This window comes from Lissotriton vulgaris, chromosome 6 (genome assembly GCF_964263255.1).
Source record: "Lissotriton vulgaris chromosome 6, aLisVul1.2, whole genome shotgun sequence".
In the NCBI taxonomy this organism is placed as follows: domain Eukaryota; kingdom Metazoa; phylum Chordata; class Amphibia; order Caudata; family Salamandridae; genus Lissotriton; species Lissotriton vulgaris.
Window position 1 is genome coordinate 872,224,503 of NC_141694.1, and position 20,010 is coordinate 872,244,512.

General features: G+C 43.9%; 1 protein-coding gene across 1 annotated transcript in view; it reads left to right on the plus strand.

The window, feature by feature from the left end:
* Positions 1 to 20,010, plus strand: part of LOC147708096 (ADP-dependent glucokinase-like) — a 172,919-nt gene that overhangs the window by 57,961 nt on the left and 94,948 nt on the right. The window contains exons 2-3 of the mRNA XM_086926869.1: positions 11,193 to 11,352; positions 12,892 to 13,082. Coding sequence (XP_086782995.1) covers positions 11,193 to 11,352; positions 12,892 to 13,082 — 351 coding nt within the window. The remainder of the gene's footprint in view (positions 1 to 11,192; positions 11,353 to 12,891; positions 13,083 to 20,010) is intronic.

The following is a 20,010-nucleotide window of genomic DNA, read 5'->3' on the forward strand; positions in this document are numbered from 1 at the left end:
CCACGCACACAATTCAGCGAGGACATCGCCGACCTCGTCAGCCCACATGCCCTCCCCTCCGCTGACTACATCCTCCTGGGAGACCTCAACTTCCATCTGGAGAACAACAACGACCGCAACACCAGCACCCTGCTCGACAACCTCGCCAACCTGGGACTCAAGCAACTGGTGTCCACCCCCACCCACCTCGCCGGACACACACTCGACGCTGTCTTCTCATCCAGCAAGGACATCGACTTCAGCCACGCCACAGAGCTTCAATGGACGGACCACAGCTGCGTCCACTTCACCTTCAAGAAAACAACGACCCACCACCACCAGCAACAGGCCGCCCGCAGAAGCTGGAACAAGATCACAGCAGACCAGCTCGCCACCTCCCTGAGCCAGCACCCTCCTGCCAGCTCAGCGAACCCCAGCCAGGCCGCCGACAACCTCACGAAGTGGATCAGCAACTGCGCGGAGGAACTCGCCCCACTGAGGACCCCGTCCAGCAGACCCGGCAGCAAGAAAGCCCCATGGTTCACCGACGAACTCAAGAGCTCCAAGAAGAACTGCCGAGCCCTCGAGAAAGTCTGGAGAAGGGAACCAACACCGGACAACAGGACCTCCTTCAAACTTGCCACCCGGAAACACCACCAGCTGATCCGCGCCGCCAAGAAAACAGCATTCAAGGACCGGTTGGACAACAACGCACACAACTGCAAGGAACTCTTCAACATTGTGAAAGAGCTTTCCAACCCCAGCGCAGGAAACAACGACATCACCCCATCGCAAGACCTCTGCAACTCCCTCGCTTCATACTTCCACAACAAGATCGCGGACATACACAACAGCTTCAACAACCAACCAACGCACACCAAGACCGAACAACCACCACCACCCTCCACGCCTGGACCCCGATCAGCACCGAAGACACCATCCGCACGATGAACTCCATCCACTCCGGATCACCGACCGACCCCTGCCCTCACCACGTCTTCAACAAGGCCGACGCTGTCATCGCACCCCACCTGCGAGACATCATCAACACATCCTTCGGCACCGCCACCTTCCCTGAGAGCTGGAAACACGCCGAACTCCGCGCTCTACTCAAGAAACCAACAGCGGACCCCACCGACCTCAAGAATTACCGCCCCATCTCGCTCCTCCCGTTTCCAGCCAAAGTCATCGAGAAGACCGTCAACAAGCAGATGGCCGCTTTCCTCGAGACGAACGGATCCCTCGACCCCTCACAGTCCGGCTTCCGAGCCAACCACAGCACCGAGACCGCCCTCATCGCCGCCACCGATGACATCCGAGCCCTGATGGACAACGGAGAAACAGCGGCCCTCATCCTCCTAGACCTCTCCGCGGCATTCGACACGGTCTGCCACCGCACCCTAGTACGGCGCCTCAGCAACGTCGGAATCCAGGACAAGGCGCTGGAATGGATCATCTCCTTCCTCTACGGAAGAACACAGAGAGTCCGCCTACCACCGTACAAGTCAGAGGCCACCAAAGTCATCTGCGGCGTCCCCCAAGGATCATCTCTGAGCCCCACCCTCTTCAACGTCTACATGAGCCCCCTCGCGGCCATCGTACGCAAACACAACCTCAGCATAATCTCCTACGCCGACGACACCCAGCTGATCCTCTCCCTGACCAACGACCCCGCCGCCGCCAGAGCCAACCTACATGAAGGGATGAAAGAGGTAGCCGAGTGGATGACGACCAGCCGCCTGAAACTGAACTCGGACAAGACGGAGGTCCTCATCCTGGGCTCCTCTCCCTCCGCCTGGGACGACTCCTGGTGGCCTCCCGCCCTGGGCACCGCACCCAAACCGACAGACCATGCACGCAACCTGGGCTTCATCCTGGACTCCTCCCTCTCCATGACCAGGCAAGTCAACAACGTCTCCTCGGCATGCTTCAACATCCTACGCATGCTACGGAAGATCTTCTGGTGGATCCCCACCGAGACCAGGAAGACCGTCACCCAGGCCCTCGTCACCAGCCGACTGGACTACGGCAACGCCCTCTACGCCGGTACCACCGCCAAGCTCCAGAAGAGACTCCAGCGGATCCAGAACGCCTCAGCCAGACTCATCCTCGACATCCCACGAACCAGCCACATCTCCGGACATCTGAGAGACCTTCACTGGCTCCCCGTCAACAAAAGAATCACCTTCCGCCTCCTCACCCACGCACACAAAGCCCTACACGACCAAGGCCCGAGCTACCTCAACAGCCGAGTCAACTTCTACGCTCCCAAACGCCACCTCCGATCAGCCAACCACGCCCTCGCCGCCGTCCCCCGCATCCGAAGAGCGACTACAGGAGGAAGGTCCTTCTCCTACCTGGCCGCCAAGACCTGGAACTCCCTCCCTCCCTCCCGACCTGCGCCTGACCCAAGACCACCTCTCCTTCAGGAAGAAGCTGAAGACCTGGCTGTTTGAGCAGTAGCGGCTCCCCCCCCCCCCCCCCCCCCCCCCCAGCGCCTTGAGACCCTACGGGTATGTAGCGCGCTTTATAAGTGTCACTGATTGATTGATTGATTGAAACACACACTCCTCAGAAGCCTTCAAGGCAGAGGAACTACAAAGGTCAGGCACCCCAGAGAATACTGCCCCTAGGACAAAGGCAACACAGAAAATAAACATCCCTCAACATTCAAAGATCCACCCCTCAATTGAGGGTGAGCACCGTTCTCAAGGGAGCAGGGCCTAGAGTCCCAGGATACAGCCAAGAGGGCTCGAGCGTTGGCCCCACCCAATGCCAATGAGTGCACTGAGAGGCACCCTCTGCTTCAGAAAAGCCTGAACCAAAGGCTCCAACCCTCCACTTCAAGGCAGATACAGGAGCATTGAGCCATTCCCTGCCGAAGTCTGCATCAAAGCCAGTGTAGGAACAAATCATGGTTCCAGCCTCTGCATTGAGCAACACAACCATAGCCATTCAAGCTTCTAGGGGTGCCTAGTTTCAGGCAACGGAAGCTTAACATGCACTCCACCTCAGGCAAGATTGTGGCTTGCCCCTACTGCTGAAGGTGGACACTGCCCTCTTCTAGAAAAGGAGGCCATTTTTGAAAAACTCAAACTATCAAATCCCTAAACAGCACAGGTAGCAAAACACCAGTCCCACACCATAAGCTTACCCAAGCCCCATTCCTCCTCCACCAACACTACAGAGGTTTTCTTCACCACAGGGCTCACTTCACACTCTGACCATGACAGCCAATATGACCTGCAGGATCCATACTTTGATCCGGTCCCACTAGACGGTGGGGACGATCCCTGGGAGAACTACACTGTTGACCCTCAAGACCAATCACACCTTGAAACGTATCTAGTGAAGGTTTCGTCCCCATAGAACCTGCATCGGATACTGCCTCTAGGGAGGTTAACACTAATGTCATCCACTGTAGATATGCTTGGCTGAAGGTTTCCGGTTTCTACATAGAAGTCTAGCTACATCTGATCAATGTCCCCATTCAAGGTGAGCATGTTTTTGAGCCCCAGATGGGCATGTTAACTGAGTTTATGTTAACTGAGCTTGAAACTGCCAATGTCTCTGCCATGACCATGGGAGGTCTCCAAACTCAAACTCCTAATATGGGTTTTCGGTACAACAGGCAAAAGGGAGTGTAAAAGAGTCAACGGTGCAATGCTCAGGGTTCCAAAAGCATTAACCCATTCAGGAGGGACAACCCCAGAAGCTCTGCGCTAGAGGAAGGTATAAAGGCATTGGATTGGTAAGGGGTTGAGGAGGCATTGGAAATGACACTCTTAATTCCAGGCATTGACTTGCCAAGCAATTCCACTGATATCACAATACCCTTCAGGGAGAATCCTGTTATTCCTTCCACAATGGGAGAACACTTCAAACTCGGGTCTTATCTGTTATCTGTTATCAAGCTAGGATTCTGCTTGGAGTTCCATACTACACCAGCAAACTCACCACCTTGCCATCATACAGTCAATCAAAAGCAACCAAGACTGCATAATGTTCTATCGGGCTGGTGCTCCACACAAGCGGGGTAAAGGTGTATATTCCCTGTAGTTCCTAATCCCAGGACAGTACCTTATGGCCTCCTCCCGACCGTGGGCCACTGAATTGCTACATCCTGACAGAACCTTTCAAAATCACAACAAATATGTCATTCCTCAGCTGTGCACAGGAGATCACATGGCTGTCTTAAACCTCAGGGGAACCTACTTTCACATCCCAATTCCTCTGGCTCACCATTGCTGCCTTAAGTTTGTAGTAAGTGGTCAACACTATCAGTTCAAAGCCCTTCCCTTCAGGATCTTTACTAAGTGTATAGTGGTTATCACTGCACGTCTGCATTGTAGCACTATTCATATCTTTATATTTCAAGCTGAAGGAGTAGCAGCCATCCTTGATGCCTAGGACACAGACAACAATGTCGTTCGTGTGCTAACTAAGATTCACATATCGAATAGTCTTATCTCTTTTCTGAGTAGATTCAGCCCTTTTTAGGAGTAGTTTTAACCCATGCTGGGATGTAATTTCTTTTGAGCAGCTATAATCTGATGTTATTTCCTGTATTTGGCCATATAATTCTAATGAGAAAAACAGATTGTCATGTTGCGTAATTGAGACAACATTCGGGTATAAATCCTATTTCAGAGCCCATGAAATTTGAAATGAACCTTCATTCCAAAAATGGATGTTAGAACTCTTTCTTTGCTAAAAAAAAAAAAGTCATATGCCAAAGCCTGCATTTCATGTAATGCTTTGGGCCTTTTGTGTAATTTCTGCAAAGGAAATTACACCTCTTAACCAGGCGTATTTAGAGCTCGGTCACAGGAATAGCCTCTCTTGATCAAGAGTAGTCGACAGCATTTGAAATGCTTCTCCCCCTTTTTCAGACACTTCAACTAACTGTAAAAAAATAATCATGAAACCACTTGGGAAGATGGCTCATGGCCTTCTTTGTGCCCATAACTCACTGCTTCCCATGTACCAATTACTGGAGTGTATATGCAAGCCATGGCCACAAATGATGGTTCAGCGAGAGGAACTAGTGTTGGTAGAGTCTGGAGTTAAGCATAGTCGTACATGGTGGAACATCAAGAACTTTCTGCTCGACAGAACATTTCAGTACCCACAGACGCAGTTGGTCATTCCTAGAAATGTCTCACTTATGGGTTGGTGCGGGCACCTTAAGGGCATTACTATTTAGTGTACCTGAAAGCAAGAACAGCAAAAGTGCCTCATCAGCTCCCTAGAGCTGATGGTAGTCCTGTTGTCATTCAGTTTTTTATATGCTCTTTGGAAAGACAACCATCCTAGTGCTGACATAAATCCCAATTGATTTGCCATGGGGGTCCTTCGCCATGAGATCAACTTGATAGAAAAGTATTTGCCAGTGGTGTACATCGAACCCACTAACTGTGCCTCAACACATGGATGAGTCTGAGCTGGATCCGCAAGTATTCCAATCGTACTTTCAGAATTGGGGCACAGCCTATCTTTTCACCTCTGCAAAAAAAATGCAAGCTTCGCCTCTAGGTTTCCACACCCACAGTCCATGGGCAATGCACTAACAGTGATATTTGTTTACCCTTTCCCTCACTACTTTTGTTCTCTTATGTTGTTAGAAAGCTCAGGCACACATCCATGACGTGTGTGGGCAAGCCAGCTTTGGTAGTTAGTACTTGGAATTGTCTGTTCAGCCATGCAAGAACCTTCCCGTTGTAGGGGGCCTGCTAACTCAAACCCAGGGTCCGCTGAGATATCGAAATCTCAAGGGAATGAATGTAGTGAGTTGGCACCTGAAGTATTAGAGTTTGGTACCTCCAGCTACAAGAGGAATGGATGCTAATCCCGAGAGAAGCCTGCAAGCCTACAACAAGGGCTTGTTATGCAGCAAAGTAGAAACACTTTGTGCATTACTGTATAAACAGAACCTCTAAAAGTGTTTGGTGCTGGATATCAATTGCTATTTGCTACACCCCTAAAAGGCAGGCGTGACAGGCTCATCCATTGAACTAATGTTGGCAGCAGCAAGTGCTTACATTCAGGACTTATATTCATTGGACAATATATATTGTATCTGTGAGAAGACAAAAAATAAGAGAACGAAATGAAAAAGATTTGAGTTCTTGGGTTTACTGCTGTGAAAAAATTAAGTTGGTACTTGCCTCTCAGAAAAGGAGAAAAACAGGAGTCTAGTTGTTTTTAAATATGTTGCATTTACTTTTTTGCACTAGCAGTTTAAAAAGGTTATTTGCACATTGGGGTATGTATAGTCCAGTTGCAGGCGGAGTAGCCAAAATGTGTCAGGTGTTATTTTTGATATATACATCTCAAACCAACACCCCTTTCAGGGTTAGAGTGCTGCATAAATTATGTAAAAAATGAAGCAGAGAACTCCGGGTTGTTCCCAGGTTTAGGTGGAGAGCAACTCTGTATAGAGGTATAGAGCACCCTACAACACCAGTGACACTCTCAATCTGCCCACCTCAAATGTCTGTTTTTTAAGCATAGGATTAGCAGTGTCCCTTTTTAGCTTGGCATGAATGGCAATGTACTAATCCTATGCTTAAAAACTTTGCTGAGCTGTGTCAGTGTCGCTGGTGTTGCAGAGTGCTCTATGCAGTAGCTGCTCTTGACCTAAAACAATGAAAATAAGAGAGAGAGAGAGCGAGAGAGAGACCCACACCAATTCTGGGGAGGGGAGTCGTGGTCCATCTTCCTGAGCCTCTTAAAGCCCTGGGGACCCCATCCTCAGGGCGGCTCAAACACTGTGTCCAGGATTCCCTTCCCTGGGACACAGTGGATTCCCTTCCCATGAAAGCACAGCCAGGGTAAAAGAAGTCTGATCCCACCTGGCGGGAGCTTTAAAAATGCTCCTGCGGTTGAGAGCAGACTTCTGTTTCCCTGCTGGCGCTCCTACAGGTAGGGAAACATACTTTGCACCAGCCTGAAGGAAGCAAGCAAAAACAGCGGCTACCTCTTGGCAGGAGCAATGCAGGCTCCCGCAGCATGAGAAGAGCTAGCCTGGGGCTTAGGGACTCAACTTGTGGACTCCAACTAGTGGTATATGGGTGACTCATGCCCAAGGAAGCACGTGGAGGGAAATCATGTGCCCACTACCCATTATTTATAACATAGGCCGGGATGGGGTCCCCAGGACCCAAGTAAGGTCAAGGAGGTGGGGCAGGTGCCCCTCCCCATCTATAAAAAGAAAGGTACTGGGGTATGATGTGAAGGGGGCTGTGTCACACACCTCCTAATCATTTTTAAAAGAAGGGTTGTCCAGGGTGGGCACCAGGACACCAAAGTGAATAAAAACTGAGTGGCAGGAGCCGCTCATTTCTTATCCACTGTTCTGTGAAGGAGTGCCCCACAATGCCCTGTGAGAACTATTGACATTTTTTTTTTTTGGTGCTGTCCCTAGAAAGGGCAGGAGCACCACCAACATTTTATTTAATGTTGCTGAGGGTTGAACAGGCCTTGTGGCCAAACCCTGCAGCGTGGGGTTGAACTTACAAAATGGTAATAAAATAGTACTTTACTCAATAAAACCCTAAAAATTCACAGCAAAAAAAACTAAAACAAATGTTAAAGTTACTTTATAGTTCAGTGAACATTTCAGTTAATAAAATCTGTTTTAAAAGTAGAAAACCACTGAAATTCACCAGTTATAGTTATTCCTAGTGACACTGAGTCCAAAGGTAACTATAATTCGCGCCCTTGCCATGCACTGCTATTTACCCCACATATTGCATCACTCGTGACATCTTCTGTGATATCATTGATTATATCACTGCACCATTTGCAGTGAAATTATTGATGACAAAACTATGCAGGGTAGAGATGCTAGTTATAGTTGGTTATCTTAGGGTACGAGTTATAGTGACTTGAGAACTATACTTGGTGAATTTCAGTTGTTTTTGTACATTTAAAGCAGCATTTTTTCACTGACATTTTCACTCTACTATAACGTCACTTTTACCTTACTATAACATCACTTTATTCTTACTTTAAAAAACAGTAGTTTAAAAATATATATATATATTTGTATGTGTGTATAAATAGTCAACCTCTCTCCAACATAACTCTAGCATTAGGTTCACTTTTCTCTAGATCTCATCCTACCCCAGGTGGCAGCATTCTAAAGTTTGTGCTTGAAAGTGCTTTTACTCATCTAAAATACATACAGAGGAGGTTACGTGTTTCACAGTGGTCATTTTCACATGACTTATAGTTTCATGCCTTCCTAGTACTTCGAATAGACAATGTAAACTAACTTACGGAAGGATTTTGTCATTCAATCCAAAAGAAACTTTTTTCAGCATAATTCACAATAAATGTAATATTTGTCTACCTCTCATATATTACTGATTTTGTTAAACCTACTAATATCACTATATGTATTTGTCTTATAGACATTGACGGTAGACTCTTAAAGTGAACTGTGTTTTACTATCTGGATAAAATCTGTGATCGAATGTCAAACCAGTCGTTCAGCAAATTACAAATTAACGTTTACAAAGTTAATATTGTAACCTTACTATATGTAATTATGTAACTTAAAAGTCCTATATTTCACTTGATATTTCCGTCCCACTTGTTTACCCGAAGTAACTGTTATGAATGTTATTGATATCTCCCTTTCTTATTGCCAAGAGTATAGTTTCAATTTTATTTTCAGTCAGTATCAATTGCAAATCAAAGAAAAGCCTTTAAAATATATAATGCAAATAAGTACTAAATCAGGCTATAATGTATAAGAACACTTCATCATCCATTGCTTAAAGGAGACAACTAACCCAATAAAGTGACTCCATGCATTCTCTCAATGAAGATATTACATAAGCTCCCATGGAATATATAGCGTATTGGTAAAGTGCATTATGTAAAGTGATGGTGCCTTAGAGTATTCCAATTTCACAGTGTAGTTGTTCAATACAAATCTTCATATATAGTGATCACTGTGAGTGCTAATAAAGGGACAAATGCTCATCGTTCCATAAAATGTGTCCCAAGTGGCTATACTTGCATAAATATAATTCTGTTAATTCATAATGTACTAATTGGATCATTGAAAACCTAAATTTACAAATTGCTCAACATGTCCGTAAGTATAACTCTATTCATCCATAATGCGAATAACATATGTATGAAAAATACGCAATAATTCATGTGACATTGTCTCATCAATAATAATCCCAATTTCATAACTTATTCAATGTTTTGTAGAACTGCTTTATATAACATTGTTCATAGCTGAAAATATGACTTGGAAGTATTAAGTTTCTAATCAATTTGATCTGGCATTTAAATGGGAACATGAAGCATCTCTTTGAAACAGTCTGAAATTCACATCAACGTAACAGATATCTGTGATTACAGAACAGAAAATGTTTCAGTGCATTATATTTAAAAACAACAAAACATCCTGGAGGAAGAAGCAAAGCAGATTACAGTTCATCGCAAATGTATGTGAACTGTAATTCCTTGACAACATTCTGCCCATTGAGTTTTTTGGTATTAATGTATACCTTGACTCAAAGCTTCCGAGGAGTAGGCACTCCGTGGAGAAAATATGCACAGGGTGAAGAATGTTTGCGGTAGGTACTTTCCTACCCATGTCTGTTTCGTTACCCTCGAGAGGTCGGCTGTCCATGAAGGGTTCAGTACGAGGAAATGGCTGTGCATAGTAGAAGCTCTGGAACATAATGGGGCTTGGGTGTCTAAAGGGAGTGGGTTCTCAATGACTAGTTATCTACAGGCCCTGCACCTAATCAGCCCCTAAATGTGTGGCCAACCTCGCATCCATTTCCAATTGTTTTTTTCCCTTCTTTTCTCTGTTTTTCAGCGTCACGCAAAACTCCTGCAGGACCCCAACGGGATCCGCTCTGTCGATCCAGCCAGCCAGTCAGATCGCTCGGTCCTACCGGACCTTGCTAGTCCTACAGGACTGAACTGGCCGGGGGAAAAAAGCTCTCTTGACCAATTTGATCACTCTATTTATTTTTTTACTTGAGGTACTCTGGGACTCCTGTGGTGCCAAGTGTCCAAATATCACTAACTTTTTAACCTTAATTTCTCAAAAACCATAGAACTAATTTACACCAAATCACAAAACTCCTACTTTCTGAGTAAAAATCTACTTTCTGAGTAAAGATCTAGCATGCTGCCAAATTTGGTGTAATTCTGTTCAGCTCTTTTTCTTTATGCTGTCAAAAAGTTCAAAATTGCATGTCGAAAATGCGTTTTGAGACACCCCCAACCCCCCGGCTCCTGCTTGACGGATCCCGTGGAAACTATCCAAAGAGCTGAGGTAGATGAACATTTTTTGTGGAAAGTTTTCTGCTATATTCTAAAGAATGGGTTCTGAGTTGGGGCAAAATTCAGAGGAAGTTCTCAACGAGAACTATCATTCAAAAATACTAAATTTGCTTTCATATAGCTGTGAAATCCTCTTGGAGAAAGCATCACCTATTGCTGATATTGGAAATGAATATTTAGAAAAGATGGTTAGGACTCCCGCAAGGTACAGTTAGTAGTGCATTGAGGCTTCAGTTGGGCTTGAGGTAAGTATCATCAAAAGGTGGTCAATTATTTGGCGTCTTATTAACTTGGTTGACAGATTGCTGAGGCAGTTAATTAAAGATCACCTTCAGCCGAAGGAAACCGTATAATGGATTGTACATTTCCACATTATTGAAACCTTGAATATATTCCTATCATCAGATATATGGAGCATTTCAGTGTTGAAAAACATTAACAAGACGTGGTTAAAGACAAATCCCGAAATCATGATTTAGAAGATGTGGGTACAAGAAACAAACTGCTTCCCTTATTGGACAAAGATTACAGAGGTGTTTTACAACCCTGTTTGTGTCCTATTAGGACCTCAACTATCCTGAGGTGGGTATTGAAGATCAGTCTTTATACATTGGAAGATGTCCAACTAGGATGGAGTAGATAGCCATACTCCACTACTGCATGCCTCGCAGCAATGCATGCGTTGCCCAGGCTCGACCTAAAAAGGGGCTCAGCACTAGGGGTGGAACAGGCTATACAGCTAAGGGGTAAATTTAAAGCCCTTTGAGGAGTTGTTCTGATGTTTGCAACAGATAGAAATTTGGCAAGTCATCAGTGCCCCAACATTTGATCTCTCAGGTGGGGTTCTTAAGTGTAGAGTATAATATTTCTATTTTGTCATCTTCTTCCAGGTTTTGGGGGCTGTCTGGATATTATTGTAGATGGAGTGGAACTTTTGGATGAAGCTGGCATCGAACACAGCCGCAACCCTGTCCACCATGATGTCATCCAGACAGAGAAGCAGCTGGCAGAGAGCTTTGCCTATTTCTTCCCTCCTGGTGCCGCTTCAGAGTAAATATGTTACAAAATTCTCAGCTTTTTGTTTGTGTGATTGTGGCAGGTCGGAGTGACTCTAAAGGAGTTTACTTTCAGGTAAAGAAATGCTAGATTGGAGCAGTGCTTAATTTGAGCCTGTGGTTTCCAGTGCTCGGCATTGACGCTTAATTGTCAAGACCATCTCCTATGATAGACTGTCACATGGTGGTGCTGTTTCTCTAATTTAAGTATGAGCACGAGCACAATTGTTTATTGATTCATTATACATTGATAATAATTAATTTGTGCAATTCTTATAACTTTGGGAACCTGAAATAGTCTCAATTGTCACTCTTGTAGGATTGTGATGGTTAGTAGTATTGGTACTGACATTGGCAGCGCTGGTGCAAGCTACAGCGGCCTCATGACAAAGAAAAGCACTGGATTGGAGCGATCGGGTCAAAGGGAATTTTGTGTACAGATTTGATTAACATTGTGCGCATTTTGTTGCTTTTTTAAATCGACATTTAATGATGAAATTATTAGACAGTGTAATGTACACTCAGGTTTACAAGTGAACAAGTTAGCAAATGCGTAGGGAGAGCCAAGTCAGGGCTTCTGACTTGGCCTCTGAGAGCCACAACACTACTTAGACTATGGAAAGTCTATTTATTCAACCTTTGAGCACTGAACCTGAACCTATATTGTGAATGTTTTAATTTAGAACATTAGATTGTATTACTGCATTGAATGGGGTCTTTGGGGAAGGGGAAGTGTTAGTGATGAAGAAGGAAGTGTAGGACATGGGCATAGGAACTTGGCGAATGCAGTGGCACTTGGTCAGATAGCTCTATGTAACGCTGGCTTTGGGATGGTTAAGAGGCAAACAATGACCAGGTAGGGGACGGTATGGACGAAGGTGTGAGATACTGGAATGCAGCCTATTAAGTTTTCAAAGAGTGGTGTTGTAGGTGAAAGGTGACAAACATCTTAGAAGAAAGAGGCCCGCATGGGGAACTGGGTCACTGGTTGACTGTAACACACTATTGGCATATGTATTATTTTCTGTATCCAGGACTCTGCCATTTAAATAGTGAAGTATGGAGACTCAAAAAAGGTTTTCCGGGTCTCCATAGGGAGGAGTGTCATTTTGTGCTTATTTCCATGGAGAGTATTGTTTCAGACTAACAAACAGTTGTTAATCCTCAATGGAGGTCGTCAGTCCTTTGTTGATGGTGAACAGGTTCTTTACTCTAATCAGGAGTACATGTAGCCTCTCTACCACTGCCTGCCAAGCTCGCCAATAGCCATGGGTAGAATTCGATTGCTGCACAGGGGGCTCTCTGAAAGGGGTTTTTGAAAAGTTGTTAATTCTTTGGGAATGCAAACAGGCTGCAATAACAGTTAGCACAAACCGCAGTTCAGGCTTTTGCTGTTTCAGAAGAAATAATGATTTCCCTTTCTGATTCTCCATTTAGGTTTTAGAAAGTTTGAGAGCTGACTGTTGAGTTTTAAAATATTTTGTACCACCCATTCAAATTTTTTTTTTAAATCTTGTTTTTTTTTTCATTTAAGGAGGTACGTTTCCAACGCAACTTTATTCAGGAAATTAGTGACTGCCTCTAAGAAACTGTCAGAAATGCGCTGGTCACTGGGAGGAAATGCTGCATCAATGGCCAACCGTCTTGCCAGAGAAGGCTGTGATGTTCTCCTAGGAGGGCGATTTAGTCGTGAGCAGAGCAAAGCGCTTTCTCAAAATGTAACCGGTAAGTGTGTTCATGATCACATTAAGACATGAGCCCCTGAATGTTCACAAGTACATAGCAGTTTATTGAACCTTCCACAGATCTGAAGTAGGCAGTAGCTGGGAGTTGAAGTGTAATTAAGTAAATGATTTGGTTTCCCCCATTATTGACCCTTGCTCAAAGCTCCTGATGGATGCTGAATTATATGTGGCTTACTGGGCTAGTTTTTCTTATGGTATAAACATGAGGGCCTTATGTCCACATCAGAGGCGTAGACCTCCATAAAATCTTGATGTGGATTGCTGCTCAGTGTTTCGTTTTTAATTTTTGCTCTCCTCTTCTTCTGTCAGTCTTTTCTGAAATCCCAGAACAATTTGTGAGTATTTGCAAAAGGTTGTGTGCTTTAATGGCCTGGTTATTGGGCTGATTATCAGTTTTGGTCAGCAGGAGTGCTTCAAACCATACATTGAATCACTCAATTTGTGCATGTTTATAGACTCCTCTTATGCTGAAGAGCAGGTATGGTGTTATGCTTTGCAGGCTAAGAATGCCTCTTGTGTTGCGTGTAGGAGGCACATAGATTGGTATTCCCAAAGTGGAAAGGTTCTGCCAGAAAATAAGTGAGAGATAGTGGCCAATGTTTTATTCTGCTGTTTGCATTGAACTCCATGAGTCTTTCTTTGTGATCCCTTGTAAAGAATGTGAGTTACTGGTGTGACTGTGGGAAGGGTCAAATCGAAAATCTTCATAAATATGGAAAATGTTAAGGGCATTTGTGACACTAATGAATATTTTAGATTGTTTGGACCAGCAGTCCTGTTAATTATTACAGTTTCGTTTTTAGTGGTAGCTTTCTGCCATGTTAGGCATTGTATGTGCCTTCATGGCTCTCCTGCATGGAGGCATATAAGAATATGTATTATTTTTTAACATTGTTTTACTCATTTTCTTGTTTTTTCTTCTTGTAGTCGTGCCTTTAATTGATCAAAGTGTATTTGGTTTAGAGTTTTAACATAAATAAAGAGAATATCTAGCTTTCATTTATGCTGATTTGCTGGAGGCCACTCTCCATCTATTCTGGTAGCCCTCACCAATTGTTGCATCATGGTGTGGAGCAAGCATCCTGTCTGGGTGTGTGGCAGTAGCAGGCTGAGGAAGTAAACGATGAAAGGCAAGTTCCTTAACGCTTTGCTCATGGCTGCTGCAGAGATGGTGCCACCTGATCCATTATTAGGACAGTGAACTTGTATTCCAGTCTCATTCCAACAGAAGAATTCCACACCCTAGTATATCCTGGAGTGGGCCTCCTGGGGATTACTCACCGGCTCTAGATGAGAGTATCTTCGCACTCCGACTGACTGTACTAGCTGTCTGTCTGTCTACAATTAAGTTCTGTTTTTTTTCGTGAAATTCTCTTGACAATCCTGTTCCCATTTTGTCACTCACTAGGTTTGTCAAATCAGCAACTTAGTTTACACCTCCAGCCATTAAGTGGATGAGGCAGTGACTTATCCAGATGATCCAGGAAATGTTTTTGCCAAATTTAAGTCCCCCTCCTGATGTCGGATACCATTCGAAGATTCCAGGGTGTCAAATCATAAGCTAAGGCCATGCATTTCGATGCTTGTCAGCCCCACAAGACCCTATTTCCAGGCTTGTCAACCCTTGTAGATCCCTAAATCCTGTGTGCACCCCTTCACCAAAGCTGCCTCTCACCAGGCCTCAAAAAAAGTGCTGATCCTAATTTGCACACAAACACTGGTATAAGCCCTGTTAGTGTCATTAGTCATCAAGCTCTACATTCCGTTAGCATAGGCCCAGAGGGCGCACAGAATATCTCTTAACAATTGTCCGTTGAGGTCTCAATGTTGTTCTAAAATGAAGTAAAGCCTTTCACTTCAAGCCCCCATTGAGTACAGATCTCCCAGATGCCTCTAGTGTTCTCATTTGTGTTTCTGGAGGTTTAGAGGCTTCTCTTTTTAGAGGCCACCTCCCCTGGCGCAGATGAGGAATTTTTACTCTTCCTTCAGATTATGTTTTAGGGATTTGGTTTGTCAAATTGTAGACCGATATTACCTTAATTACTTTCTCACCCTCCTCCCTCTTTCGAGATTAAACATGGTGACTGGTGTTGACAGAAATTCAGCAGCTGACTTGTGACCTGTGGACTTATGATGCACATTTCTCTACACCCTTTGCATCAGGACTACAAGTCATATGGTATGAGCACTTCATTTGAAGATGCTCTCTTTTTGTTTCAGTACTGCTCCACAAATGTTCCCTAAATGTCTAACATATTTGTCCATGGTTAACTTTATTTAGCTGTTTGTTTGGGCGTGGTCTAACTTGTTAGCTGGGCATTTTTCAATGTAAGGCTCAGAATAAACTTGCCCAAATCACCACATATTACATCTAAAAGGATACCGTTCCTATATTCCATTTTGGATGTTCAACCTGGGGTGGGGCATATTTTATTCCCAGAGTGAATGACGTTCTCCAAGGACTCTATGACCTCAATTATGAATTGTGTGGTATGGAATTACCCTGTGGAATTCCACTCTGCATGACTGAAAGCGAGCCAATGTTGATGCACCTGGATTTTCATTGTGAGAGAAGACCGGATCAGATGTTAAAAGCTGGGAAATGTGGCCAGTAATCCGTAGAAGGAAAGGGCTACATTGCAGCAGAGATCAGTTTTCTTTGACCTCCCTCACCCCCTCCATACCCCTGTTTTTTACCCCAGAGACATTTTCCACCTCCTCAGAGTAGCTGATAAATGTTTGTGTTCAAGGACTCTTTGACCCAAACTATGAATTGTGTGGTATGGAATTACCCTGTGGAATTCCACTCTGCACGACTGAAAGGAAGCCAATGTTTCTGCACCTGGATTTTCAGTGTGAGGGAAGACCGGATCAGATGTTACAAGCTGGGAAATTTGGCCAGTAAACCGTGGAAGGAAAGGGCTGCATTGCAGCCGAGACCAGTTTTCTTCCCCTCACTCAACCCCTCTATACCCCTGTTATCTCCCTAGATACATTTATCACCTCCTCAGAGTAGCTGATAAATGTTTGTGTTAAACCGTCTGGAGTAGGGAATACTGTGCAGGATTTGGTTTTGTAATTCCAGGTCCACACAGTTACGCGCATTTCTGAGGGGTTTAACTCACAATTGTAAGAATTCTATGTGGAGATTTCAGCTGGTATATGTAGTTCTGGCTTCCCAAGATCTCTGTGTGGAGTTCTCAAGACGTGTACTGGACATTTGTATCTTTTCCCTACTCTCAGCTCAGTGACATCATTATATTTTGAGAGACTTCTAGCCCATCATGAAGCCTATATTAAAGTTGTGTCCATGCCTACTTTATCTGGTGAATTAACTAGACCATTTGTTTCCCTACCATCCTAAAGTTATCAGAACTCCTCTATCTGTCCAACTTCAGGTGATATGCCCTGGCTGCTAGCGTCTGTGCACCGAACAACCTAACCAGATAGTCCTTCCTCCATCTTTGAGGCCTGAGGTTACCCAGAAGTGATTCTCTGAGACCCAGGATAAGTTGCTCAATTCTCTTGAAGAAGGTCTTGTGATCAACTGGTCAGTCAATTTCATCTGTTCTTTTCCTTAGACTCATCATATATATAATTCTCCAGAATTTCATGGACACCCTGGGTTTTCTATCATCCTTGTAGCGCCAGCCTGTCCACTTCCTTGCTGCATCTCAGAGCACCTTAATGGGAGAAAACTCTCTGGCTTCCCGTTAAGCACAACCTAATGCGCTCTTCTTTAGCTTGTGGTTATGATTCATGAGGAGTTGACCTTCTGTCACCTAGGCTTTCCCTCTGAAAATCGACATTTTATTGGCTTTTGCTAGAAAGGCAATCCGTAAGCAAAATCACATCCCTGATATCGGGCTTAGTGATACCCAAAGAACCACATTCTTTCTTGCTCAATCCAAGTTACTCTCGACTCCAATTTTACTTTGTCTGTTGCGCCAATGTTTACATAAGTCTCTCTCACTAAGGAAATAGTTTTTCATTACTTCTTTCTGTAGTCTAACTGCTGCTTGATCACTTTGAGTTTTTAATTGGACCTCTGATTCGCTCCTTGTCACAATTGATAAAGGATAATGACTGTTTCAAGTTTGAGAATCTTGTTTAATCATGCTTGCTACTTTTTGCACCGTCGTCACCTCCTGCAAATGTCTGTGCTCAAGGCAGCATAATTTGTGTTTTTCAGACATGTGAGTCTAAAATATCGTCAAAGTGCTACACGGGCTACCTTGCTTGCATTGCGCAATTCAACCAACAATTTAAGCTAAATATGTTTGCGTAGATATAGGCCGTCCATTGCCACCTTCTTTTTATTTTTTTATTTATTTTTTTGTCTTTTTTTTCCTCCATCATGTTGGTGGTAGTTCCTCTTGCTTGAAAGTAGAACAATCCAAGGGCGTTCAAGTAGTATTAGATTACGTTTGACAGTTGAGTGACACTTAATCTGAGGCTTTCATCTATCCCTTAAACTCTCCAGTGAACACCTTTCTCAATCAGACCATTGCACCAATAGGTTCTTTTTATGATGAAACTGGTGTTTGTTTCACTGTGCTGGAAATGTATGATTATAGAGTTGACCTATGTACAGGATGTGTATGCATGTGTGGTACCAACTAGGCAGCATTTTGAAAAGCACCATAGGGCTCTAGATCATCGGTTCTTAACCTGTTGTTATTAAATGTTCTGTAAATGTGAAGGGATTTGAAATTAGAAGCTAAAAATTAGGTTAATATCCTCAAATTGATTTGTGGGAGCAGTTCAAGTGTAGCAAAAAGAATATAGTATGTACAATGAGTGACCACAATTGCATTTTAAAAAGCTCTCACTATCCCATTCGGTTACATTTTTTATAATTGGAGTTTAAATATACTAGTTTATCATTCATTAATTTGTTTGTTACTGTATTTTGTGTGTGTATTTTTGCGGTTCAAATCATTGAAAATGCTTTGTCTGGGGTCCCCAGCTTCCAGTAATGGAGGGGGTGGTTGGGTTTCAGTAATGATTAGGGGGGGCTGGAGGAGGTCGTTTGCAGGGTTCTTGTAATGATTTAGTGGAGGTTCACAGTAGTCAAAAGGTTAAGAACCACTGCTCTAGATGATTCCGACTTAAACATGCTTTTTTAGGAGTATGAATGGGTACTCTAATTATAACTGACATTATTACAAAGGCTTTTGTAAAAAGTCAAAGCATGTAGAAGTCTCCTATAAACATTTCTTTAAAGGGCCAGTTACCAGTTTTCTCAGCGGAGGCTGGTGATCTTTTAAAGTGGTGGGATGTAATACCTGCCAGGAGTTCACCCCATTTGAATCAAAATTTCCTCCGCTACTACTCCATCACTTTCACATTTACTCCCTTCCCCCTCGCTCACTCTCACTCATATTCCCTCACTTATACTCAATCCCTCTCAGACATACTCATTTGATCTTATTTTCATTGAGAAACACACTTACACTTTCACACTCGCGGACCCTGGGCCCTTGTGTAGCTTCGTCTGCTGATCGCTACACCCTTGATGTGCTTCTACTTCTCACAATCTCCAGTCACTCACTCCCTCCAATGCTTTTGCACTCCTTAACTCATTCACTCGTACTCTCACTTATTCAAACACATTCTCAAACCCTAGTATTCTCATTCACTTTCACTCTCAAACACACACACACACAAAAACACTTTCACTTCGTCCCATTTACTTTCAATCACTCAAACACATACATACAGCAACAGTGAAACTTTTTTTTTTCACTTACTTAGCTGGCAACTTGGAGACTCCATGGCAGCAGAGTAGGAATCCACTGCTGGACATTGAAACTAGCAAGCCATGATTGCCAATGTGAAGGCAGACAGAGCTACAAGGGTAGGAAAACCCCACCTCCATCTCTCTCCCAGGTTCTTGATAGGGCTGGGCCACAGCCTTATAAGAAGTTGGAACAGTGGTGGGGACCTTGCCCCTTGCTCCGTGTGGTTACTCACTGGCCTCAGAGATGCACTGACATGCGCCCTGACGTCACATTTCTTTAGTTATACTGTGCTGCCTGAGGCATTTGCAGTATGTCCTCTAAATTAAATGGATTGGGCCTGTGTGAGGAGAACGTAGATGATCTAAGCTCCTCAGACATGCGCAATCGAAACATTCACCTACAGAGATTTGTTCTTTAACAGCACTCTGTAGTTGAGGAGCCACAGAGTGCTGACTTGTATACTGTGAAGGTTAAGGAAATCACAAAAGTCATCTTGAATGAACACTGCTAAATTAAATAATACTCAGTATCTGGACTCAGAGAGACAAAGTATGGGGCCTCACAGGAGGCGGGGGACTGCACCGTGGGGCTCCTTACATGGAGCCACAACCGACTGTCTACTTGACAGAGAATATTGAATACACATAAATTATACTAAACCCTTCTGCAAACTCTTGCCTTCATTAGGCCCTTAAAGGCCTGTAAGCTGGTGCCAAGAAAGTGTGCATAATGCGGAAAAAGTCCTGAGGCTTATCCTGTTTACTAATTTATCCTGCTCTTTATTTCTCTGGCACTACTTTTACTCCTTTGTGTAAGTTTCAGTTCATTTTAAAGTTCTCTTATTGGTTTGGTTTTGCTGCGCTTGATCCCATTCAGTTCTCTAAGCATTTATAACCTATAGTCTAAATAACTTCATCAGGTTTGTAACTCCAGAATCTCCCCCAAGAAGAATTGGCTCTTGACCACATGTTCTAAAGCCTAACCTCTGCTGACATTCACAGAAGTTTCTTTTTTGTTGTTGTTTTTTTTTGTTTGTTGATCAGTTTTCTTTTTTTTATTTCAAAGTATTTTATTAATATTTATTTATAAACAGATACATTAGCATTTCTGTTACGAGGTTAGCCAAACGTAGTTTGTATTGCAGTGATTACAGGTACTTTGAAA